The following is a 22,059-nucleotide window of genomic DNA, read 5'->3' as shown; positions in this document are numbered from 1 at the left end:
GCCTTCTCGCCTTCATTCTCAAATCTCCCCGCTGTGTAATAATATCATCTAGATTCTCTAGATTCAAGCTTTAAGCTTATGACTCTCAAATCTAAATCTCTATTCCAGAGGTCTCTCTTGGACTCTAAAATCATGTGTTCAAAATGCTAACTTAACATATCCAGATGAATATCCTTCAGGTACCTCCAACTATATGGGTCCAAAACTAAACTCTTTTTCTTCCTCCACAAACACATTCCTTCTCTGAGTTTCTCATCTCAGGAAATGGGGCCCCACCATCCATCCAGTTGCTCAGGTGGAAACCTGGGTGTCATCCCTGAAACCTTCACTCTTTCATTCCCTACAGCATCATCACCAGGTGTGATGATTCTACCTTCTTAAGAACAATTCAGTCCCCTTTTCTGCCACCACTGTATCTCCTTAATCTAATCTATGCCCAGAGTTACCTCCCTAAAACATATATTTCTGCTTAAAACATTTCTCTGCTCAAAACTCTGCAGACAGCTCCCTACTGACTATAGGATAAAATCTAAACTTCTTCCAATTATCATAACTACAACTACCATTTGTTGAATGCTTACCATGTGGTAAATGCCTATTAGTTTTAATCTTTAACAACTTTATAAGGTCAATATACTTAGTTTTTCTTTCAGAGATAGAGAAAAGGAGACATAAGAGGTTAAGAATTCGATCTTACCACAAAGGTACTGAGTGGCATAGTCAGGTTTTGAACTAAGGCCTTTTTCCAAAGTCCATATTCTGAGTTACCAAACCAAACTGCCATTCAATCTCTTTCACAATGTGATCCTATTTTACTTTTACAGCCTCATCTCCAGCTACTCCATTCCTCCCCACACTCTGCATTCTGGCCTCCTTATAAGCCCCCTTTTTTTTCAAACACACATCTGTCAGATGTTACTAAAAATGATTAAAAAAAAAAAAGGTTCAGAGAAATTAAGTGACTTTCTACAGGGCGCATAATCAATAGCATGAGGGAGGGTGAACAAGAACTCTGGGACTATGACTCCAGGGTTCATTTCATACCCAGTTTAGACACTTTACAATGATATGCTTTTGAATATGCTGCAATTGTTGTTACAATCTTCATTCAGATATGCTTAGTCTTTCGCACTAGGATGCAGAGACTCTAATTTTATCCCAGTTGAATTCTTCTGGAGTGCTTCGTATATTTCCCAATACATGTCATTCAGTAAAAGATTGATACTAAAATCAATTTATTTGAAGGTAAAAATTATCTACAGAAGACTAAGGTCAATACTATCAATTTAAAATATGTACCCTATCATTTTCAAGCAAGTTTATTCTGCTGATTTACATCCAGCAGCTCTCTAGCACCACCTCCTAAACCCCCTAAAAAACAACTTCAGGGCAGGATTCAGGGCAAATGATTCAACTAACATTCAAGTGCTCAACACAGATCACATACTGTACTGGGCATTTTCAAACACTACCTCAGCAGGACATACTGGACCCAGAACTCAGCTGTAAATGATGTATACACAACATTAACATCTGTAAGTCAGTGTCAGCTAGTCCAGACAGAATTTATTTATAAAGTGTAAAAGAAAGATCCATTATAATCCTGCACTGTTCATCATGTTTTTGATAGCTAAAATTGAAGAGATGTATCATAGAATATTTTCTTACAAATCTCATTTTCTATAACAATCAAATATTAAATAGTATACTAAAATTAACAGAATAATCTATGAATTAAGTAATTATATAATATTTTAATCTTAAACAATCATTAGAGAAAAAAGATCAATTAGTAATTATAAATTACAGAATATCTAAAAATGAAAACATGTAAGATGAAACAGTAAAAAACTAAAACAAAAAAGTCCATTAAGCACTATAAACTAATAGCAAGCAAAATACTGGCAAATATTCAGTCCCACAATTCCAAAGAACAGATGAATTTTGCAACAATGGGTACATTTAAACTTATGATTAATAGTAGTAGCAATATTCTTTTCTCATGAAGTTAAGTATTTCATCTGAAGTCTTCTTTTTATTATTTAGCAAACTATTTTCTTCTTTGATTGAAAAGTAAATGTTATCTCAATATGTTCTGAACATATTTGGTTTCAGTTGAACAAAATGTTAATATATTGTTTTAGATGAAAAGGCTCCACCCATTAGCACAATTTTCAAAGACTTCTCAGGTGAACTACTTTTGGGGGGTAGCACTGTATTTATCTGCTTAATGTTATTTTCTAGGCTGTTAACAGAACATTCACATCATATTGCAATTACGCCCCAAAATACTGAAGTACAACGGTACATACTGTTGGTGCAGCACAACACTAACAATAGGTAGACAACCAATAACATACTTTCAAGAAATGAATAAAAAGAAATATATTCATAAAAATTAGATTTACAATTATAGAAATACTGAGGTAATTAATGACCAAAGTTATTTAGACATACTTATGTAACAAGAACATACAAGATACATATATAGAAGGCAAAATGAGAAGAAAAAGGAAAAACCTTTTAAAGAAATTCTATCATAGGTACCCAAGGAAGTGTTCTTAAAAGATAAGATAGGAACAAAGAACAGAAAAGGAAATACAGGCCAAAAATATCTAAATGACAAATAAGACAATGGCAGTTTCCTAATTATAATTAACTGTTCAATTAACTAATAAACTTCTAAAATCTTAGTTGTATCCACTTTGCAAAGACAAATTACACTGCAGAGCCCTACTCTCGGAAAAATTTTTCACCTTTTAAAAACAGAATCCAGCTGGAAAAGGAAAATTATTAAAGTTGTTTCTATTCTCTATTTTTAAATAATTTTATCAAAAATGTCATAGAAAAATTATTTTCTTTTTAAAGCTAGAGCCAACTAATGAACCAGAATGTCTCTGAAAGCAACCAAATTGAAAAATTCTATTTGGATTTCTGTAAAACACTGGTAGAGACTTTCTTGTTTTACAACTGTTGGGTACAAGGAGGAGGAAAAGGAAAATTGTCCATGTCTTTAGATGGTCTCCTTTCTAACTGAAAAGGCCAGCGCTTAGCATAAGATGAATGTGCATGTCCACTTATCCCCAATAGAGCTTAGCACAGTATACAGGGTAGAAGAGGAATTCCTTAATTGAATGGTTGCATAATTTGGGTACATACAATTACATTTTATTATTTTAATATATGTGCACAGGTATATGTATGTGTACATGTCTACATTATTAATTTATTCCATCATTTTAACTTTAAGCTCTCCAAGTAGAATTTTCAAAAAACTGGAAAAACATATCCACCTACCTTAGATTTGTCTTAATATATTTTTTCCTGCCACACTTGCTCATTATTAAGACATTTGTAATCAATGCTTTGCTCCTTTACTGTTTTCTTCTTTAGTTATCCTGCAGTAAAATTATAATGTTGAATTGGGAGATCATAACATTCATTTTTTTCCTAAATTTATTTAATTAGTTTCAAGTATACAATACATTAGACATCTATATAGTTTGTAAAACGATCCCCATAATTGCTCCCTCCCTCCTGACCCTCCACTTAGCCAACATATTAATGCTAATTGCATTCCCTATGCCGTACTCCCCATCCCTGTGACCATCCATCAGCTACTAATTTGTACTTCTTTAACCCTTCACCCAGCCCCCAAACCCCCTCCCCTCTGTTCATCACCAAATTGTCCACTATATTTGTGTCTGTTTTTTATTAGTTTGTTCTTTTCATTCCTTAGATTCCACATATAAGGAAATCACATAGTGTTTATCTCTCTCTGTCTGACTTAAATACCTTCTAGGTCCATCAAAGCAATATCGTTTTCCATCCTCTTCCTTTTAGTCTGTGTGTCTTTTAATCTCAAGTGAGTCTCTTATAAGCAACATGTAGGGGTCAAATTTTCTTATACATTCATCCACTCTATCTTTTAGTTGGAGCACTTAATTCTTTTCCATTTGAGGAACTTATTGATAGGAATGTAGTTGTTACCATTCTTTATTCCTGTTTTTGATACATGTTTTTCTTCTTAAAGAAGTCCCCCCAACATTACCTGTAATACAGGCTTGGTGGTGATAAATTCCTTTAGTTTATTTTTGTCTGGGAAGCTCTTTATCTGTCTTTCAACTCTAAACGATAGCTTTGCTGGATAAATTATTCTCGGTTGTAGATCCTGGGTCTTTATCCTGTCAAATATTTTTTGCCAAGCCCTTCTGTCCTACATAGTTTCTTTTGAGAAATCAGCTGCCAATCTTATAGGTTTTCCCTTATAAGTAACTGTTTTTCTCTTGCTTTTAATATTCTTTCTTTGGCATTTTCTTTGGCATTTTAATTATCATGTGTCCTGGTGTGGGCCTCCTTGGATCCCTGATTTTTGGAATTCTCTGAGATTCCTGGGGTTTCATGTCCATTTCCTTCACCAGGTTAGGGAAGTTTTCCATCATTATTTCTTCAAACAGCTATTCAACATCTTGATTTTCTTCAGTTATGCCGATCAGACAGACATTTGGACCCTTAATAGTGTCCCATATGCTTCTTAAATTATTTTTATAGTTTTGGCATCTTATCTCTTGCCATTCTGATTGTGTGTCCTTGGCTTTCCCATCTTCTAGATAGGGCATTAGATCCTTTTCTTTATTCACTTTTTTTATTTCTTTGTTTATTCCATTTACTATACTTCTCATCTCAGATAATGTGTTCTTCATTTCAGACTGGTTCCCTTTTATAATTTCCATTTCTATTTTTCTGTTTTTTTATGAAGTTCTCACTGAATTTATCTATACTTTCCAAAAGTTCATTGAGCATCTTTATAACCAGTGTTTTGAACTCTGGATGTTATATTACTTGACTCCATTCTATCTGGATCTCTGTTCTGTTCCCTCGTATGGTTTCTGCTGATTTGTCTTCCCATTTTGGCTGCCTTTCCGTGTCTGTTTCTATGTACTAAGCAAAGCTCCTAAGTCTCCTGGTCTTATTAGTGTGGATTTGTGAAGTAGGTTTACAGTGGCACAGTCTTGAGAGGGGTTTAGCTGCAGGCCAAATTTAGCTCAAGCCTCTACCCCTCTGGGGCCACCTGTTAACATTCAGCAAGCAATCCACAAATGCTGTGCTTATAGTTGCCTCCAAAGGCAACACCAGAAACCGAGGCCAGCTGCCTCCAGTGTGAGTCTAGGCACTGCTCAGCAAGGAGCACCTGACTTGCTGAGGATATACCTGGATGGGGCTTGGATGGGGCCCAAGTTGGGAGAGGTGGGATTTCAGGGAATCCTTTGAGTGGAGTGACCTCTGTTATCCAGTTTGATGATGTCACAGCTATGGCTGCGCTGTGTCTGTGCTCTGGGAGTGGGGAAGACTCAAAAGGGAACAATGGATACTGGCGGCACTTCTGTACCAAGCAAGGCTCGCTTGGGCCCTCATTCCGACAATGTCTCCCTGTAAGTCCCTGGTGCCCCTGCGCCGCAGCCAAACTGGCACTGGTGCTCAGAGCGAGCAGGTCCATCACCACGAAAATCTGCTTGCGGACGCAGCCCCTTTAAGAGGCGTCTGCTGCTGCTGCTGCTGCTGCAGCAGCCTCCATCTTACTCACCCATTCAAGATGGGGCAGCCTCATGTCCTTGCCCTACCCTACCTTCTGCCATTGCAGGGTGATTTCTTGGATTTCTCCCTAGTTGTATGGCTTGTTCATCTAGATCACAGGCGATTTTTCCTTGCTGCTGCTCCTTGTTTCCGTCACAAGTTTGATTTGGTCACCAGAGGGATAAACAGAGCCTCTATCATCTACACCATTTTTTCCTCCATAACATTTTATTTTAAAAAAATTAAAATCTCTCAAAACTACATCAGAAAAATACCCTAATTTCTATAAAATTTTAAAAAAGAATAGAAAGCTGAAAACAATTCCATATTTTTCAATCTTATTTCTATTCAATTTTATGATCTTTCTAGAAAAAAATTTTTTCAACTTAAATCATGTGCTATTCCTCAGATTCTTCTCTACCGAAGAGAAAGCAGTGCTGTCTAAACCACTTAATGTACATTAGACATTGCGCATAGGTATCAGCTCTATTTTAAAATGATAATAATCAATAAACTGAATTTGTCATTTTCTTAAATTTCAATTCACTGCAACAAATCTGTCGACCATTTTTCATTTACCCTAAATTTGAAACTGAGTTTTGCCAAAGAATTTTAACTCCAAAAAATATATTAACAGTTTGTTTAAAATCTCCTATCAATAATCTTCAACCTATTACAAAAGCTGTTTTAGGCATTCGTTTTTTTACTAATATCTTTTAAAAATATGCATTTGGCATGCCAAAGTAAAACTGGCAAAGACAAAAAAGGATATCTGGGAGACCTTATTTTAGAGTTGCGAAGGATGAATGTGCACATCCAGAAGTACCTTCTACATGCACCCAGCAATAGCAACGCTTAACCACAGATATACAGCCTTCAGGGTTCCCTTCTAAGTGGTTCCCTCTAAAATGGTGCCACACCATCCCAGTCAATTTTGAAAGTGAGTTTGCCACACCATGCTAAGGGCACTAAACCAATTATTGCTGCTACCACCTGCACAGAGACAAGAGATGGTAGGGCATTTGGACCAGGCTACCTACAACACGAATAAAAAGCAAGGACAGTGGGATAGTGCTACGACTTCAGATTAAACCTTATTCTGTTACATGATGCTGTCATTTTCCATGGGGACATCTTATTTTCCATAAAAAGTGTAACCAAGAAGGGCAAGACCATTTATTTATTAAAGAGTGACAGGCACCCACAATATGCCAGGCCTTTGTGCTAGGCACGGGAGACAGATAATAAAACGTCCCTGCTCTTCAGGAGCTTGGCATTCTAATGAGACATATGTTTAAACAAAGAATGATGACAATATTACTTGAGTAACAATGATTATGGCACCATATAAGTAAGTAACCGCTAATTTCTATAGTTCTCTTGGAAATATCATTTCCTTTAATTTTTGAATAAGTAACACATTCTTATGGTTCAGAATTCAAAAAGTAGAAAAAGGTATTCAGTAAAGTCCAGGAACAGCTACCTATTTCTTATTCCCAGAGGCAAGCAGCATTGAAGTACCAGCCTCCTGCTACCACGGCCACAGGATGGCAAAAAAGACAACTAGACTCACATCAGAATAACGACCATCAGGTAAACCTGATCCTGATTTAGGCTTATCAGAATTATTTCATTTCAAGTACCAGGACATTATCACTGAGTGGATTACGTGCTCACCAAATCACAAGGCTTTTCAGTCCCGATCTTCCTTAAGAGCCCTACAGCATTTCCTATTCTCAAAATTTCATCTCCCTTGAACTTAGTGACACCACTTTCATGCTTTTCTTCCAAATTATCCTGTCCTCTGTTCTGTGTTCTTTAGTCATTCTTTAAAAGGTTGGTAATCCTAGGCTTCCAGTAACAAAAATCTCCTTCACATTTTCCCTAGGCTATTTCACCCTTACCTAAGTCTCAGATCTCATCTCCAGCACTGACCTCTCTCTCCTGAGCTCTAGCCCTTTTGTCAGCTCGTTAGATGTCTTTTAATGGCTTGCTCACAGATCTTCACGCCTGAAATGTTCAAAACTAACCTCAATTCTCTTGTTCTGCATCTTTCCTCTTGCTGGACTCTTATCTCAGTGACTGGCATCACCATCGACTCAGCCTACCTGGGAATCCATGTCTTCTTCATTCCCCACTTTTCTTGCCTCCAGTTCCAGAGAAGGCAAAGTGGTCTGTCTAGTGATGGTGGCACAGTTGTGTGTCATATAAAAAGCACTGGTGCTGGAGCTTGATCTGAGTGTTAACTTGAGTTCTATCACTTATTAGTTGTGTGAGCTCAAACGATTATTTAATTTCTCCAAGCATCTTTTCCTATATGCCAAAAGAAATGACATCAATCTTGTTTTGAGGAAATATAATAATAAATACGAAATGTCCAACTGTGCTTGGAATATAGGCAAGGACCACTAGCTTGCTTAACCTCAATGATTTTATTTCCTAAATATCTTGACTGCTCTGTTTTCTCTATTCTCATTGCTACTTTATTAGTTCTGAAACTGATCATTTCTTGACATGATTAAATTAGTAACAGCCTCCCTATAAGCAGTGTCTCTTTCTATAATTATTTCACCTCACTCAAACCTCATTGCAATCCACTGTAATCCCCACTCCATTAGAACATAACGCTCTATTCAAAATGCAAATCAAAACATGCTATTTCCTCATTTAAAACCCTCCAATGGTTCCCTCTTGCCTTATTAATAGCTATCCGAAGTTTGGAGCATTATAATTTGAGGTACTTGGCAACTGCTTGATAAAGTCTGTTGCAAAAGCATTCGGATTTTAAGGTATGCTATTTCTTTCTAGTACATAAATTTCTCAGGTTCAAAATTACCTTGTGTGGATTTGTAAAGCAGGGGGTCTCACATTAATACAGTATAAACTATGCACACTTTGAAAACTCAATTGCTTTTTAAAATATTAATCTCATCCCAAATCTGGTTTTAATGTCCTAGAACATGCTAAGGGGTAGATAAGGATTGAATCTAGCATCCCCCATCTGCACATACATAAACACCTGAATGGTTAAGAGCTCAAATGTCCTAACATAGCCTTAATACTTAAATATTCTATTTAGTCTAAAACATACCCGTTGAATTTGTCATCATGTTGCATGATACAGTATGAGGTTATAATTTTTAAGCTGATCTCTTTATACCCAAAATCAAAGGATACTGATATAATGTCCTGTATACTACTGATATTCTTCAAAAAATAATTTTAAAGTCTTATCTGACAAGGAAGCTTTATCTTTTAGAGTAGAAAGGTATACTAGTTTATTGCAGGCAAATAATACTTTATACAGAAAGAAAATGAGTTAAAAAAAATCTTTTGTGCACATTTGGATTTCTGTGCTGTATTTGGAAGACATTTATCACACTGATAAAAACTTTCTATTGTATATCATTTTTGACTACAAAAGTAACATTTGGCTTTCACCTTACTCTTCACCAGTGTCTTGTTTTATTCACTCTCTGGCACAACAGCTTCAATTTCAATGCCATTAAATATCCCTTAATGTAACAGCTCTCTGTACATTAAATAAATATTTAAAATATGCTGATTAAAGATAACACAAGTAGCTTTATACAGGTATTTAAAATATGCTGATTAAAGTTGGCACTTATAGTTAAACTTACAAAATTCTAAACATCTACTCTGCTGTGTTTAATTGCATTACCATCAACTTTCTGGAAAAATTAGGTAATTATAAGAATCAAACTTCTTGGGCAACTTTTCAAGAATATAAAAGCTTACTTAACCAACTTCCACCTCATTGACCAACTCACTGTATTAAGAATGTTCGCCATTCCTTCTGTAAAAACCTTCTGTTTAGCTAATGCCCACTGCATTTCTTCTCTAGTGTTCCCAAACACTTCTGCTCCTATTGGCTGGGGTATATGCTTACCAAAATTTAGTTGTATTTATTACCAAACTTGATTACTCCAGCCATATTTACAGTTGCAATTTGGAATTCTGTTAAACATTAGATAAAATTATTAAATAGAGAAAACAATTTAAAGAGATAACTGTTTCTATAAAACTAAGCTGAATGCTTTGGAAATACAATGAAGGCAAGTTGCTTTCAAAACTCCTGCTTTTGGAGTAGCTATTACAGTTGAAGAGAACTATAAAATATTGGGGAAATATGACATAAATGTAGAGCTCTTTACAAAGACAATTGTAAAACAACCTAAATTCTTCTTTCGCTTTCAAAAATCCCCAAATGGAAATTGCAAATTATGCATTGAGATTTTTTTTTTTTTTTGGCAAGGCCAAAAAACAAAAACAAAAACAAAAACACACCCAACCAACCAAACAAAAAACTCCCACCATTGCAATTAGCATTAGTCAAATTAAAAAGCATGTGGAATGAAAGGTAGTATAGTATGCCTCTTATGGAAGCAGAAAGAACACAGAAAAGCACAATCTATTTCTTTGGTTCTGGGATGAAGCACAGCTTTAGTTCTTTGGGAAAGTAGATCTCCATAGGTTAACTATGATTTAAGTAGCAACGGCAAGTAAGGTTTGAAAGATAAAGGAAGAATATGAAGCTCATATTGTAAAGCTGGTCCCTCTCAACTAAGTTGATTTGAAAGTTGGAAGCAGGGCTAGCTAGAAGAGAGAATTCATTCCAAAGAGCCATACACTTGAAGTTGACAGGAATGAGCCTATGGTTATTATGCATTTTCCGTAAAGAGATGAGTACAGGAAACACAAAGGGAGGCAGTAACAACAGGAAATTACAGCACTTTCAAAGTTCTGTAATTTTTGTGAAGCAAAAAATTAGCATTACAAGTAATAATGTGCACTTTAGTGTAAGAATTGAAGAAGCCAGGAGCAATACTTGTAAAGTTATCTGAAATACTTGTGAGGCAGGACACATAACCTGGAGACGTACCCTCCCTCTCCAGGATGTGGCTCCTCCGGCTCTTTTCAGACCCTTCCCTGTCTCAGTCCAGGCAGGACACAAACCAAAACCAGTCCTAGTCAGTCTGGCTGCCATCTTTGACTGAGACCTGACCTTTGGCTAATTATAATATCATCATAATCTCATCAGCATTGTAGTAATCCTGGCTCCCATCATGCACCTGATGCCATGACAGTTCCGGAAACATCAAATAAGAAAGTAGGAAACCGAGCTCCCTGCCCACTGGGAGGAGACAACAAGGCTATGTCAGTACCATATCTCCAGTCTCAGCCCTCAAGAAGAAAAGCCCACTATCCAGAAATTCTCAGTGTGACTATATCTCTGAGTTTGCCTGCTGGTATCTCCCTCTTAAGTGTGTACTTTCCCTTCAATAAACCTTGTGCTTTCCTGCTTGATATTCATCTTACCCATGAATTCTTTCTCGTGACATAAGACAAGGGCCTGGTCACCGGAGTTGTGGGTCACTTGTAAGTAATGTCTTTAATATTTTGAACATGAATCATACATACAATCAGGTGGCTTTCTAGTATAGATTCAAGGCCACTCCGACTTAATTGCTTGAGATATTGCCATTATTTAAGAAATCTTAATTTCTAAAGTCACAGAAAGTTTAACTATTCAAGCATCTCTTTTTTAATTCATTACCCACCTGGTGCCTGCTTTTGGCTATTTCACAGTAGAATGAGATGCTAAGGAGGAAATGAATGACCAGTAGAATGAGATGCTAAGGAGGAAATGAAAAATAAATTCAAATAATCATGGCCTATCTCCACCTCTCCAAGCACCTACCATACCTACCACACCACCAGCATCCGCCCTCCCCCTGCCACCACCATTACCACTGCTTCATGAAGGGAAACAAAATTTAAAATCTTTTGGGGGAGTTATCTGCTGGACTAGAGTCACTGTAGGATTTTGCTTTTCAATAGTATGTTTTGTTACTACACTTTAAGTACAACTACATTGACTACTAATTTGTAAACCTGGGAAAGTAGATTAGCTAAAGTCAGAGATTTCGAAGTTGTTATACTTACCTAGATTGGTCCTATCTTGTGTATTTGAACAAAACTTATTTTTCTAGGTGCAGAAACATGCCTAAATAAGTTAAATTTAACTCCTCCATCAATTTTGAGTAGCAAATGCGTCCTATGCATCTACTATATACGGTAACATAGGTCTTTATGCATGACATAGTTGCCCTAATTCCAGAGTTGGAAGCTTTCACCATTAATCAATGCTGGCATAAAAATTCCAGCTTAAAATATTTCTAAGCAAAAAAATCATTTTTGTGCTATCAATGAAAAAAATTGAGGCTGTTTGAGATTATGAACAAAAATGTATGACTTCTGACATTCCGAGTTAGGATGGTTCTAATTTTAAGTATGCTGAGTTAAAAAAAAAAAAAAGCTTCACTAAGATAACTTTGAAGAAACTCAAGTTTATTTTGTGAAAATCTCAAAGTGAAACATTAGAATCACATGAGCCCCACTGTTAAAATTTTACAGGATTTTGATATTTAATTGGTCTCGTTGTACATTGTTCAGAAAATATACCTGATGCTTCCTATTTTAGAAGAACTGGGAGGTTTCAAAGGAGCCTCACACCACAGCTGCTAGTAACACTTTGTTGGAGACAAGCATCCTTCCTCACCATTTATTTAGTCTTTAAGCAAAACTCCCATAACTTCCTAGCCTACACTTTTCCTCAAAATTGTTTCACATGCATCTGGCCAGTAATTTCCTGGTATGCCATTTAAGAAATGTGCAAAATATTTTATTTTTTAAACTTTCTTATAACTGAGTTATACCAATAAGACTCAAGATATCCTCATGAGTAATAGCTATATAAATTCCCACTAACGTTATCCTTTAGTTTTCTTCTTCATTCTCCCTTATTCTCTACAGGATATCCTAGAGCATTAGAAAAAAGAAAACCTGTGAGTAAAAGTATTTACTCTTAACAGCAGCACACTCTTTATTGTGAAGTTCCTATGGTAAAAGTATTTTAAATATCTTATGTATTCTTTAAAAGGAAATTAATGAAATGATTTTAAATTTATTTCTACCTATGTGAAACAGGTGAGAAACACTTTCCCTGAAATGTTTTTATACTCTATATATGTATTGATATTAAAATCACATCCCATATACAATATCTCTTCTCAAAGTTGACTTTTACCTATAGAATCCACCAGTTCAATAAAGTAGAAATACTTAACAGAATTCAAAGACATTTCAGGCTTATTTCCTTAATGACCAATTTGACTGTATATCAAAATATCAATGGTTCATGTTAAATGTTTGCATTTCTTAGTTTTATTCAGCTTTATTTTTGAACGTTCTTTCTAACTAGAACAGGACATTTGAGTGCTTTACAATAATAGACTATCCACTTCAATAATAAACCTGGTCTAATTTTCTGGCCCAATACTTATTTGTAAAGAATATCAAGTTGGGGAAAACAGGATCAGAAATATGCTACACTAGTAAAGATTCAGTCAGGACTCCTTATATTAATAATCTGAAACTCTTCCCTACTTTCCATGACATAATCATAATTCTAAACAGGATTTCATATTTGAATAATGCAATCATATGGCTCAATGGAGTCTGGAGTTTGTTAAATTCATCAGAAGTAAATTTCATTAACCTGCTGGAACAGTGCAAAAACAAGACTAAAGAGCTTTTCTGTGTTTATATATCCAATAAAAATTTATTCATATACTTACAAAACATGTACACAAAAAAAAAAATCAGTGTAATTACAACTTCACACTCACCAAAACAATTCCAGTTGACCAGCAAGTCACTGGGAAAGTATTCACTTACATTGACCTATTTACAAATTCACCATAAACGTTTTGAGCAATTATCAAGATTTCATATGACAATGCTTTCAGTGTTTGTTTATTCATCCAAGATAAAAACATTTAAATGTCTTCTTAAAAGTTATGTTTGAATCAATAAATATTTCCTTAAACATCATTTTTTTATACTTCGCATTCACCGGCCAAAACAAATTGCAATTTGCTTTCCTTTGGGGGGCGAGGGGAATTACTTCAAGTTCAAAGATTTAAAGACTCTGATTTATGAAAGGAAAGCAGCTTGTTATTCAAAAAAAAGATCAAGGCTAGGAGAAAATTTTGGTACCCAAAGGAAAAAAATAGAAAACATGAATTATTAACATAATCCGATATAATATTCATACTGCACCTCTCTTATTGTGCATCTAGATTTATATTTATCTCATGAAAGGTGGTTGCACTCCCATCAGTCCGACAAGTTAAGCAGAAAAGGAAGAAATTTTATGCAAGTCACGTTGGTAAGCCGCACTGTTGAAAGGGGCTCTTTCGGTTTTAGTCGGACTTTCAGGCTGATCCTGTAAGTCAAAATTTTTGAAATTTTGATCGCAAACTGACAGCAGCATTACACACCACAGTTCAGGAAACAGCTAAGTGATTTCAAACAGGGCTCCGGTATACTTGAAATAAGCAGGAAGATAAAGAACTATGTTGAAAATGTGTTTATTCCCATGTTCTGGGAACCTTGCTAGAGGACCCTAAAAAGGCAAAAATCAAAAGTAAATAAGAAAAACCGCGATATGTTCCTTCTTCGCACTATCTCATCAGCTCTATCGTGTCTGGGGGCTAAAATGAGTCAATGGCGATGTCCTTCAGACTCATGTTTCGGAGAAGAAATGGGTTAACGTTAATTTACATGCTAACTGAGTATATAAAATTGGGACAAAGGTGCTACTAATTGTCGGCTGTGGTAAATAAAACCAACGTCCTTACTTCTTGCTTCCCTTTTCTTTGCATAGTGAGGACCACACTCATCAGAGCAAGAAGTCTTTTTCAGAAAGACTTGTCCAACGTGTACCAAGTTCAAAGGAGTCAAGAAGGCCAAGAGCACAGACGAGCAGCCCGGCCAACACGGAGGCGACCCTGAACCGACGAGGGGGAGCGGACGGGAAGGCCGCCGGAGAGGCCCCGCCACCCCCGGTCCCGCCAGTCCCGCGCCCCCTCAGGGGCCCCGACCAGCCACCCGGGATCCGCTCCGCCTCCTGCCTCCGCCTCCTGCGCCGCGTCCCTGCTCCTGGGTCTCTGCTCCGGGCCGCCGCGCCACTTACCCGCCGCGAAGGGATTTACGTAGCGGTCCTCGTCACTGCTTACGGACGCGAGGAGGTGGGGACGGCAAGCCGACCGCCGCTGAGGAGCGGCGCCGCCGCCCAGCAACCCGGCGCGGCGCCGGCTGCGGCCCCACGTTGCCCACGTCAGCTCTGATGCGGCAGCCGCGGCCTTCGCGCCGAGCCCCAACCAAAAGTAGCGCCGCAGCGGACCGAACCGCGTCCGCGCGCCCCGTCCTCCCCTCCCCCACTCCGCGACCGCCTCTGGGGGGACTCCCGGCGGAAAAATCCAAGCTCGAACTCCGCCCCCTGCCGGCCGCCAGCGGGAGTGCGGCGCCGACAATCCAACAATTAAATGGAACGGGGGGGGCGGTGAGGAAGAGGGTCAAGGGGCGGGGCCTCAGAGAGGAGGGGCGGGCCGGGCCAGGGGGCGTGGCCGGGAAGAGAAAAGCCTGAGATTGAGGCGGGAAACCGAGTTTGGGGCGGGGCCAAAGGAGTCGCCGGAAACCGGAAGCTGCCTTACCGCGCGTGCGCGCGAAAGCAGGGGGTTTGAAAACAAAGCTAACGGTGGTTATTGACTCCGAGCCACGGTCCGCGAGCGTCGTGGGTATCTCCTGACCGGGGGTGCATCCTGCTGAACCTCAGGAGCCTGCCCACTGCCGCGCCCCTGCTGTGTCCTCCGTCCTGTGAAACACTTCTAGGTTCGGGGTTCCCGGCTGGACGCGAGACCTCAGAAGCCCCGACTGGCCGGCCTTATTACCAGCCTGCTGCTACGTCCCTGGTTACCGCGCTTCGCGGAGAAACAGCGATAGTTCTCAACTGGAGATGCGATAGAGGAGATGAAACCTTTTTGGTAACAAGCAAACCCCTGCTTATAAAAGGGGGAGAGTTTAATTTTCATCCAACTGGAAACCTGAGGCTTCCCAGTAAGAGGAACGTTTCTGGCCTGTAAAGCAGTCACCTGTTGTAAGTTAGGATCCCATTTATATGTTTTCAGAACATACTGTGATCGTAAGGCGGAGTAGTCCCTTAGAAAGGCAGAGCTTTTAGCCTAAGAATAAACCTCTTTACATTCAGGAAAAACGAAATCCAAACAATGATCTTTCATCCTACTTAGAAATGTGTCACACTGGAAACCGCTGTCAAGGATACTATTTGAAAAGTTGCTGAGAAAAGAAAAAAAAATCAACGTAGTAGTACAGATTGAGGAGGAAAACTTTGTGAAATATTATTGTCCCAGTACAGTGGGAGAAAATCCTGAATTCTTCAGTGCTAGATTTTGGCCAACCCAAGCTACTTCCAGCTGTAATGCATACTAGAGATAAGAAAATTAAAACCTGGTAAATTCACTTCCCCTTTTTGACACAGGCAGTATTCCGAAGTTCCTCCTCCCAGTGTAATACAAGATGACACTTGTCTTTAGCCTATAAAAATTAATTCTTAACGAGGAACATTACCAAGTAAAACATTAACCAAGTCCTTTTGGTGTGTGTAATTAGAGAAGGCTGGCACAGGATATTCATAAGTAATCAATACAGCTCATTTTATCTCAGGAAAAAAGAGGTCATCAGAAGGAAAGAGGAAAAAGATGGGATTTCTAAGCCTTGAAAAATACCATTCATTGAGGTCAAGGTTGATCATGTGCTGAATAAATAGATTTTTAGCTGCAAGTGATTTCGAGGAAACTGATCATTCTTGCCAAAACTGTTTTCCGCCTGCTTGTTTATTCCAAAATTTCTTTAACAAAGTAAACATTCTTTACATAGAATCTATTAGACATTTAGAGGGCTTAAAATGCAAGTATGAGTGGTAAATCAACACGTACTAAGATGTAAATGGAATCCTTGAGAGCAGGGGAAGAGTACCTGCTCTTTTTGAGAACAGGAGGTAGAGTGCCTGGGACTTGAAGGGAGAGGGCAGGAGATAGCAGGAAAGGTACACTAGTTTCCTATTGCTGCTATGACTATGTCAAACAGTAGTTTAAAACACAAATTTATTATCTAACAGTTCCATAGATGGAAAGTCAGATAATACGTCTCAAAGAGCTGAAGTCAAGGGATCCACTCCAGGGAAGAGTCCATTTCCTTGCCTTTTACGGCTTCTCAATGCCACCCACATTACTTGGCTTGTTGCCATTTCCTTCATCTTCAAAGCCAGTGACATCTGGATGAGTTGTGTTGCCATCTCTCATTCTTTCTCTTTCCTCCCTCTTCCATTTATATTGTAATCATAATCATCCTTATGATTACATTGAGTGCATCATGATAATCTAGATAATCTGTCTCAAAATCAGCTGATTAGTAACCTTAATTCCACCTGCAACCTTAATTTTCACAGGTTCCAGGGATTAGGATGAAAACATCTTTGGAGCGAGGGGCGTTACAGTAAAGGATTCCAAAAGAAGCTTGAGTACCTAAGACAAATCACCTGCCTCTCAGGGTCATCTCTTCCAAATAATTGAAACACTTGATTAGAAATGCCAATAACTGATTTTCCTCATATTTATACCTATTGTGAAGTTTATAGTCAATTTTAAAATGGGATACTAGGGATAAAGAAGAGCAGCATGGTTATAGAGTATTCTCATTTTGTATGATCAGCCACTTGAACAAACTCTAAAGAGTCTGGAGGCTTTGCTAGAAATAAATGATAAAGACTTATTTAAAGGTCTTGGAGTTCGCAAACTGGAAACACAGGCAAAAACACATTGGTGTTCCAAAGAAGAAGGAAAAGTTAAAGGGTTCTTATTGTTAAAAATGCATTCTTGAGAATAATCAGTCCTTCATTCTTAGCCCTAGAATTGGTTCAGGATGGTTATCAGTTATATGTCAGGCAGTCTTGATGGTAGATGCCAAGTTGTCTGAAAGATAGGTGCCAGGAAGTCTGGTCACATCCTTTGGTCTGGAGAGTAGATGTTACATGGACGTCAAGTGATCTGGTTATATGAGTTCTTCAGTGGGTAATCAGAGGGTTGTTTGGAGATCTGATGTAGATCCAGGTATTGACACACAAAGAACTAATATATCCAGGCATTGGTGCAGGACTAGAAAATTTACAAGTTCTCAGGCTAGTTAGAACAAGAATAGAATTGTTTCCTCGTGACTCAACCTTCATAATGTTAATTTTAGCAGCTTTGTTAAAGCGATTCCATTTTATATATTTCCTATCTTTACTCTTTCCTCACACCGTAGTGTCACAGTGTTTTCATAATTTGCACTGAATAGGCCCTACTCTAAATCCAAGCTTTATGAAAACCTAATTTTCATTGATCACTTCAAGGGGAATCGTATCCATAAGAATTGTCTGTACCATAGAATAGGAATACTCAGGCCAAAAGCATTTCCACTTTTACCAGTCTGATTGAGGTCATCCTTGCCTCCTATATCATCCTATGTATTTCTGTCTTGTTTATTTTCCCCATGCACAATCTCATGATGTAATTTTTCTTTTTAAAAATCTAGAATGACTAAGAGAGACTGAGACTTAAGTGGCCAGAGGTAGAAAAGAGACCGAATTCCTTTTGGTGGTCTCTTAAATTTTGTCCTTCATATGTGCATTACATATTCTAAAAACATAAAATTTTAATTAAAGCAGAAAATTTCAGTGAGATCTTATTGGCTAAGAAAGTCCAAATATCTTAGTTTGGCAAAAAGCCCTTTAATGATCTGGGTATAACTTAAGTTTACAGTTCTATTCCGTATTGGACCCTTTTTGTTTTCTACCACACTGGTTACACATACCTTTCTGCACATCAGAATCACCTGAAGAGCTTGTTGAGAAGACGTTCCCAGGCCATAGGCCCTACATGCTGACCCACTGAGTCAGACTCTCCAAAGAAAGGGACTGCAAATCTACCTCTTTTAAGATTTAAGCGTCGGCCCAATGAGCTACAAGATTATTACTCTGCAGTATTTTAGCCAAACCTTAGCATTTACTGTTCTACATGATTATCTTACATTTTCCAATCATTTTTGCCTTTATGCACTTCATTTCCTCACCAGTTCTCTATATTTCCCTGTTAAATTTTTACCCATCTTTTAAGACCCAGCTTAAATACCACCTCCTTTACCAATCCTCTTTAAAAATAATCATCTTTGCTTGTAATTAATGATTATTGTCCAGACTTCAGAGAGAGAATTCTGAATTAAAATTCCATTTTTGATACTTGATTAGTGCAAATGTTGGGCAAGTTCCTGAACACTTCTGGGCCTCACTTTCCTGTAAACTGGGAATGATATTAGTACCTCCCTCATAGGTGGTTGTGAGAATTAATTCATGTAAAGTATGTAGAACTTTGTGCCTGGCCCAAAGTAAGCACTAAATAAGTGTTAGCTTATGGTGGAATGGGCAACTGATCAGACCAAAAAGAGGGAACCCAAGACTAAGTTAACACAGGGGAGGCAGTATCAGTGCTGTAACTTGGAGTAGGGTGCTCTGGAATGCTAAATTAGGATGTCAGCAAAGAAAATTAGGGATGGAGAGGAGAGAATGAGAGGGAAAAATAAGACTAGAAGACTGTTTATATATATTCCCTACCCGCTTTAAGCATTTAAGAGTAGAGCAAGGATTGGCCAAGCATGGGGAAAAGGGAGAGACTGTCATTATTAATAAATTTCATATTTAAAAAGGGTTCTGTGCCACGTTTTTTCTTCATGCCCTTAACTCCTCTCTCAGCCTACTTTTCAATAGCTGTAGAAGAAGGAATATAATACTGACTCCATAGGGTATTCATGAAGAAGAAATTAACTAATAAATAATCTAAGGCCAGTACATATCACACAGTGAGTGCCCAATAACAGCTATCATTATATAGTCAGTTTATATCACATTTGTAATATAGTAGAAGAGGTAGTAGAGACATTTAGAAATAACCTAGTAAAGTCTAATCTCGATACATGTACTTATTACATTTTGAATTTAACAACATTGTGAAAGTCATATCCATAAGACTAGCTGGTTGTATATTGCTGAACCTTGTGCTTTTGTCTGACAAAGATTTTGTACTTGACCAAACTCTAGCCAGGCTTCTCTATGCCCTTTTCTCAACTAGGCCTCAACCTTGACCTATAAAGACTTGAACGAAATGCAAAAATAGTTTCTAACAACTCTAGGCCACATCCTTATGTAGACTGTAGCCCCGCCTTAAAGTGCTTGCCTCAGAAAACAAAGCTGCCAAAAAAATGTACAGCTTGTTCCAGCCAACACAGACTGGGTCTCTCTGTTTCCTAGTTTCTGTGAGTGGATGGAGCTTCAATAAGCACCAGTTAACAAACCCAAGTGGGTTTCACATGGCCTAACCCCACCTTCCTGTTTTTTATAATTTATTACTTCCCTTACTACTGAGCCCCATTCGCTCCCTTACTATTCATTCATTATCGCTTTAAAAGGCCCAATCGCCTCTCTACAGATCGAAGTTTAGTTCATGCTGGACTCTTTTCCCTATTGCAATACTGTATATTTGATTGAAATCTGTCCTTCCACTTTCACTAGTGACTGGCTTTGTTTAAGACAAATCATAGTAAGCCATTAAATATCCTGGAGTGCTTACTACCTATGACAGGCAGGGAAATAGTCTTATCTACCACCCTTTTCTTCTTCATTGAAGAGATATTTTTAATACCTGCCACACTCCTATTTGCCTTTGTGTGCTCACTTTACATTTAAGCTCACTACAGGCTATAGTGCTCTCCCTCCCTGATTCAGGATGCTGTGCCTTCCTCTTTTTTTAAATTTATTTTTTCATTACAGTTGACATTCAATATTATTGGTGTCAAGTATACAACATAATGATTAGACATTTATACACTTTTTGAAGTGATCACCCGATAAGTCTAGTACCCGCCTGGCACCATGCACTTATTACAATATTACTAACTATATTCCTTATGCTGTACTTTCTATCTCCATGAACTGGCAATTTGTACTTCTTAATCCCTTTCACCTTTTTCACCCATCACCCCAACCCCCCTGACATGTGGCAACCATCAATTTGTTTTCTGTATCTATGAGTTTGTTTCTGTTTTGTTGTTCATTTATTTTTTTTTAATTTCCCATATAATTGAAATCATATGGTATTTGTCTTTGACTTATTTCACTAAGCATAGTACTGTCTAGATCCATCCATGTTGTCACAAATGGCAGGAATTCATTTTTTTTTTTTTTTATGGGTCAGTAATGCTTCATTCCATATAAATACCACTTCTTTATCCAATTGTCTATTGATGGGCACTTAGGTTGCTTCTTTATCTTGACTATTGTAAATAGTGCTGCAGTGAAAATAGAGGTGAAGATTTATTTTCAAATTAGTATTTTAGGTATCCTTAGATAAATACAGAGAAGTGGAATTGGTAGGTCATATGGTAGTTCTATTTTTATTTTTTTGTGGAACCTCCAAACTTTTTAATAGTGGCTGCACCAATTTACAATACCACTAACAGTGTATGGGGTTCTCTTTTCTCCATATCCTCACCAACATTTATTGTTTGTTGATTTATTTTACTGATGGTAACCATCAATAAAATGTGTGAGGTGATATCTCATAGTGGTTTTAATTTGCATTTCCCTGACAATTAGTGATTTTGAGCATCTTTTCATATGTCTATTGGCTATCTATGTTCTCTTTGGAGAAATGTCTATTCAGGTTCTCTGCCCATTTTTTAATAATATTGTTTGTTTTTTGATGTTGACTTGTGTGAGTTCCTTATGTGTTTTGGATATTAACCCCTTATCAGATGTATCATTGGCAAATATCTTCTTCCATTCAGTAGGTTGTATTTTCATTTGTTAATGATTTTCTTTAGCATGCAAAAACTTTTTGGTTTGGTATAATCTCATTTATTTTTCTTTTGTTTTCCTTGCCTGAGGAGACATATCCAAATGAATATTGCTAAGAATAATGTCAAAGAGGTTACTGCCTATATTTTCTACTAGGATTTTATGGTTCCAGGTCTTATATTTAAGTCTTTAATCTGTTTTGAGTTTATTTTTGTATATGGTATAAGAAAGTAGTCTAGATTCATTTTTTGCATGTATCTGTCTAAGTTTCTTAACACCATTTATTGAAGAGACTGTCTTTACCCCATTGTATATTCTTGCCTTCTTTGTCATAGATTAATTGACCTTATAGGCGTGAGTTTATTTCTGGGCTCTCTATTCTGTTCCATTGATCTATGTGTCTATTTTCATGCCAGTACCATGCTGTTTTGATTGCCACAGCCTTACAGTTTAGTTTGATATTTGTTGGTGTGATACCTCTAATTTTATTCTTTCCAAGGATTGCTTTGGCTGTTCAGGGTCTTTGGTAGTTCCATACAAAATTTTAAGATTATTTGTTCTAGTTCTGTGAAAAATGCCATTGCCATATTGATAGGGATTGCATTGAATCTGTAGATCGCTTTGGGTAGTATAGGCATTTTTAATGATGTTAA

General features: G+C 37.6%; 1 protein-coding gene and 1 long non-coding RNA gene across 12 annotated transcripts in view; one reads left to right on the top strand and one right to left on the bottom strand.

Moving 5' to 3' along the window:
* Positions 1-14,963, bottom strand: part of CREM (cAMP responsive element modulator) — a 65,516-nt gene extending 50,553 nt beyond the window's left edge. For 2 of the 11 annotated variants that reach the window (XM_011376333.2, XM_011376335.2), the window contains exons 1-2: positions 14,636-14,962; positions 3,298-3,398 (exon numbers count right to left, since the gene is read on the bottom strand). In XM_011376333.2, the coding sequence (XP_011374635.1) occupies positions 3,298-3,341 (44 nt within the window). In that variant the 5' untranslated portion in view covers positions 3,342-3,398; positions 14,636-14,962. Of the gene's footprint in view, positions 1-3,297; positions 3,399-7,682; positions 7,871-14,635 lie in introns of those variants that run through there. The other 9 variants (XM_011376329.2, XM_011376331.2, XM_011376330.2 and 6 more) reach the window with 8 other exon arrangements.
* A 112-nt stretch (positions 14,964-15,075) lies between these two features.
* Positions 15,076-19,262, top strand: LOC111729968. Its single transcript, XR_002776495.1, has 2 exons — positions 15,076-15,598; positions 16,970-19,262. It is a non-coding gene; the product is annotated as an uncharacterized LOC111729968 (long non-coding RNA).
* The last annotated feature ends 2,797 nt before the right edge of the window (positions 19,263-22,059 follow it).

The sequence above is a fragment of the Pteropus vampyrus genome, unplaced genomic scaffold, assembly GCF_000151845.1.
Source record: "Pteropus vampyrus isolate Shadow unplaced genomic scaffold, Pvam_2.0 Scaffold294, whole genome shotgun sequence".
Taxonomy (NCBI): Eukaryota; Metazoa; Chordata; class Mammalia; order Chiroptera; family Pteropodidae; genus Pteropus; species Pteropus vampyrus.
The sequence above is the reverse complement of the archived record's forward strand: the minus strand, read 5'-3'. Positions and strand labels throughout refer to the sequence as shown.